Source organism: Corvus brachyrhynchos, unplaced genomic scaffold (genome assembly GCF_000691975.1).
Source record: "Corvus brachyrhynchos isolate BGI_N302 unplaced genomic scaffold, ASM69197v1 scaffold338, whole genome shotgun sequence".
NCBI lineage: Eukaryota > Metazoa > Chordata > Aves > Passeriformes > Corvidae > Corvus > Corvus brachyrhynchos.
In genome coordinates, this window is record NW_008239334.1 from 769,792 (window position 1) to 773,103 (window position 3,312).

Below are 3,312 nucleotides of genomic sequence, written 5' to 3' on the forward strand. Positions count from 1 at the left end.
CTGCTGGAGCAATCCCCATCCCCTGCAGGGTCCCTCACGCCTAGGCCAGCCCTGCTGCAGCCAGCACACACAACCTGCACCAAGGAGGCTTTTCAACAGACATTCCTGGGATGGGGACCCACCACCCTGCCCCACCACCCCCCAAAGGAATGAAATTCCCAGTTCTCACGGGAACAGCCATAAAAATCAGGGGAAAAGGACAGAGACTCTGGCGTGCTTCTTATCAGGAGCCTGAAGGGAGCTGTGCCCCAAGATCCCCACACCCACGGAGCCAGCAGGGCCCCTCCAGTGCCATTCACGGCCTCCTCAGGAGCAGAGGAGCTGCCCAGAGACACCAACCCTGAAGTGGAGCACGACGCTGTCCAGCTGGAACATCTGCTCCAGGTCCAGCTGCAGGGACACGCGCTCGACACCTGCGGGCACAGAGAGGCACCGTCACAGGGACACACTGGGGACATGGGGAGAATAAACAGTCAGGCCAGTCCTTTCCTTCTTTCCTTCCCATCCACAGAACTCAATGCCATTCCCTCCTCCCCTCGGGCGGGTTATTGCCAGGAGTTTGTGTCCCAGGTGACCCCGGTGGCCCTCACCGTTCTGGGACTGCCACCAGCGCGCGCGGCCGGCCGAGGACAGGACGTTCTCCACGCGGTGCCCGTTGTAGCTGTGGGGCAGCCTTGAGTCACACCTGCAGCATTTCATGCTCCACTGCAAAAGAAAGGACAGTAGGAGTGACCATCCCAGCATCCCGGAGGGATGAGCAGGAAAGGCAGGGTGGGCTCCTTAAGCAGCAGAGAGCATCAGCACAGCTCGTTTAGAGAGAGTTGAAGGACCATGACCAGTCAGACCGATGACACACAGGCCTCAAGTGCTCCCATCCACACCTCGTTAAAAATCACGACTCAAGGTTTTATGGACTAAAAACTAAACCCAAAATGCTTTTGACTAACACAGATTTTTGGCAAATCATCAAAATTGCGGTTTTTAAGCAACGCCCCTGGTTTCCACAATGCCAACTCTTGATAGAAAGCCTTTTGCAGCTTTTCAGGACTGGTTTGCCCTTTCCGCACAGCCAGGGGCTGTCTGGTGAACAGAAGGGCCTTTCTCTCCTATCCAAGGGCTCTGGGCGATGCTCGGCCACCGGTCTCTCCCCTGGGAGCAGAGCAGGAGCAAGCAGTGGGTGAGAAGCCAGGGGGTGGGAAGTCGAGTGGCTCAAAGTTCAGCCCTTCACTTGAGCAAGTAACCCAAGGAGTAAACAGAGATTTAGCACGGGGAATGTGGGGACGGGAGAAGACGGTCCCCTGGGAGCAAACAAATACCCAAAATGTGGCTAACCAGGCAATGCTCCCTGCAGCCACCACCACGGGGCTCCGGAGCAGGCCCAGACATGGGCAGAAGGCAGCAGGAAAGAGATTGAGCAAGAGCCAGGAGTGGGGAAGGGCTGGACGGCGGCCAAGGGGAGAGGCAGGCGCGGGGTGGGCGAGCAGGTTGGGCGAGGACCACCAGGTAACAGGGAGGGAGACAGCCAGGTGAGGCCAAGGTGGGGAAGGGCAGGGGGATGGTGAATTAGGAGATGGTGCCAGAGCCCACAGCAGCGTCCTGGGGGGACACAGGGAGGCCCCGGCTGGAGCTCTGGAGTGGAGTGAACACCAGGGACTGCAGAGGCCCTGGGAGGGGAAAGATGCTGCTCAGGGCATGAAATGAAGGGCTCAGCACCTCCAGCCTGGTGGAAACAGGTTATCCAGGGAAACTGTGGCTGCCCCATCCCTGGAATTGTCTGAGGCCGGGTTGGACGGGGCTTGGAGCAACCTGGGATGGTGGAAGGTGTCCCGTGACAGGGCACTGGAACTACATCATCTCCTCCGACCCAAACCTTCTGGGATTCTGAGCTGTCAGCGGCCTGAGCTGTTGAGGGGCCTCTCAAATGGAGCAGTGGGACACATGTATCACAGTGACACATCCCGGAGCCTGAGGGATTAGAGAGGATCAAGCAGAATTTGCCAGAGATGGCAGGAGCTGGCCCTGACGGCTCAGAAAGGTCACCCTGGGTGCAAAGTGGGTCTGGGGGACTGGGTCTGGCAGGGGCACAGCTGGCACTGGGGAAGCAATGAGATCCCCCTCTGCAAGGCTGGCAGGCGCTGCAGTGGCTTTAAGGTGACACCAGAGGCACAGGGATGTTGGGACCCCAGTGACAAGATCAGCTTTCAGTGGCTGAGCAGGGACACCGGGTGACAAGGAGCTTTTTACAGCCACCTCCGTGCTAAAATCTTCCACGGGATGCTTAAAACAGAGGAGCCAATTCCAACCCAAACCCCAAACAGAGCCTTTCCTAGGGCTGGGGGAAGGACAGGTCTGTGCTCCAGAGAGCAGCAGGAGGTGGCAGCCACTGGGCCACGGTGGCACCACAATTTCTGCTTTCCCCTTTAGAAATTAATTTGTGGTTTACAAAAATTAATTTGAGGTTTCATTCCTAACACAGCCCAGGCCTGCTTCTGCTCTGTCCCAGGCCTGGGAACCCTTCCCCAGCTGGGTGCACAGTGAGATCCTCACTTGGAACCCATCTGTTTCCACAATATTCCCCACAATCTTTATGTTCTCTGTCTATAAATACCCCAGCACAGGAGCTGGCAAACTACAATATTTATAACAATATCGCTAAGTAAGCAAACAGAGCACTGGAAATATATAATCATGCAATTTCCCTGGCTCTACCAGTGAGAATCACAAATAATTTAATCAGGACTAGGCAGAACTCGTTCCAGATAATGGCCATGAGCAGCAAATTGTCAGGGAGCTGCAGGAATTATCCACAGAAATAATCTACTGAACAATTGCCAGCGGTGATTAAACTTCCCACCAGTTCTGACCGTGCTTAGCAAAGGAGAAGGGAAGGCTTTCTTCAAGGGGAAAGGTTAATCTTGGCTAAATTATTCATTAGGACTGACTCGTGCATACTTATGAGATCATTCACACAGCCAGGGACACCGGTGCTCTCCAGCAGCGACAGTGCAGCTGCAGCCCCACTTCAAACGTGGTGCTGAGTCAAAAAGAAGCTTCAACTGTGTGAGACAAACCCTTCCCAGGCAGCCCAGGGCTGTGCTGGGTGCAAAAATCTCCTATTTTTTTTTCTTTTCTCAGTTTTTTAATTAAGACTAAAATTAATACTTGAAGCCAAATTCATTTCACGTCCTTGGAGTAAATTGTGAAAACCCCGTATTGCACAACAGCAGGATTTGCTCTCACCAGCTGTGACTATGTGTCTCAAAGTTCCTTGGGACAGAGGCAATTACCAAAAATGACAGCCCAAAATGCGGA

The 3,312-nt window shown here is 54.5% G+C and overlaps 1 protein-coding gene across 1 annotated transcript in view; it reads right to left on the reverse strand.

The window, feature by feature from the left end:
- LAMB3 (laminin subunit beta 3) overlaps positions 1-3,312 on the reverse strand; it is a 34,914-nt gene that overhangs the window by 12,112 nt on the left and 19,490 nt on the right. The window contains exons 5-6 of the mRNA XM_017741098.1: positions 591-705; positions 313-413 (exon numbers count right to left, since the gene is read on the reverse strand). Of these exons, the coding sequence (XP_017596587.1) occupies positions 313-413; positions 591-705 (216 nt within the window). The remainder of the gene's footprint in view (positions 1-312; positions 414-590; positions 706-3,312) is intronic.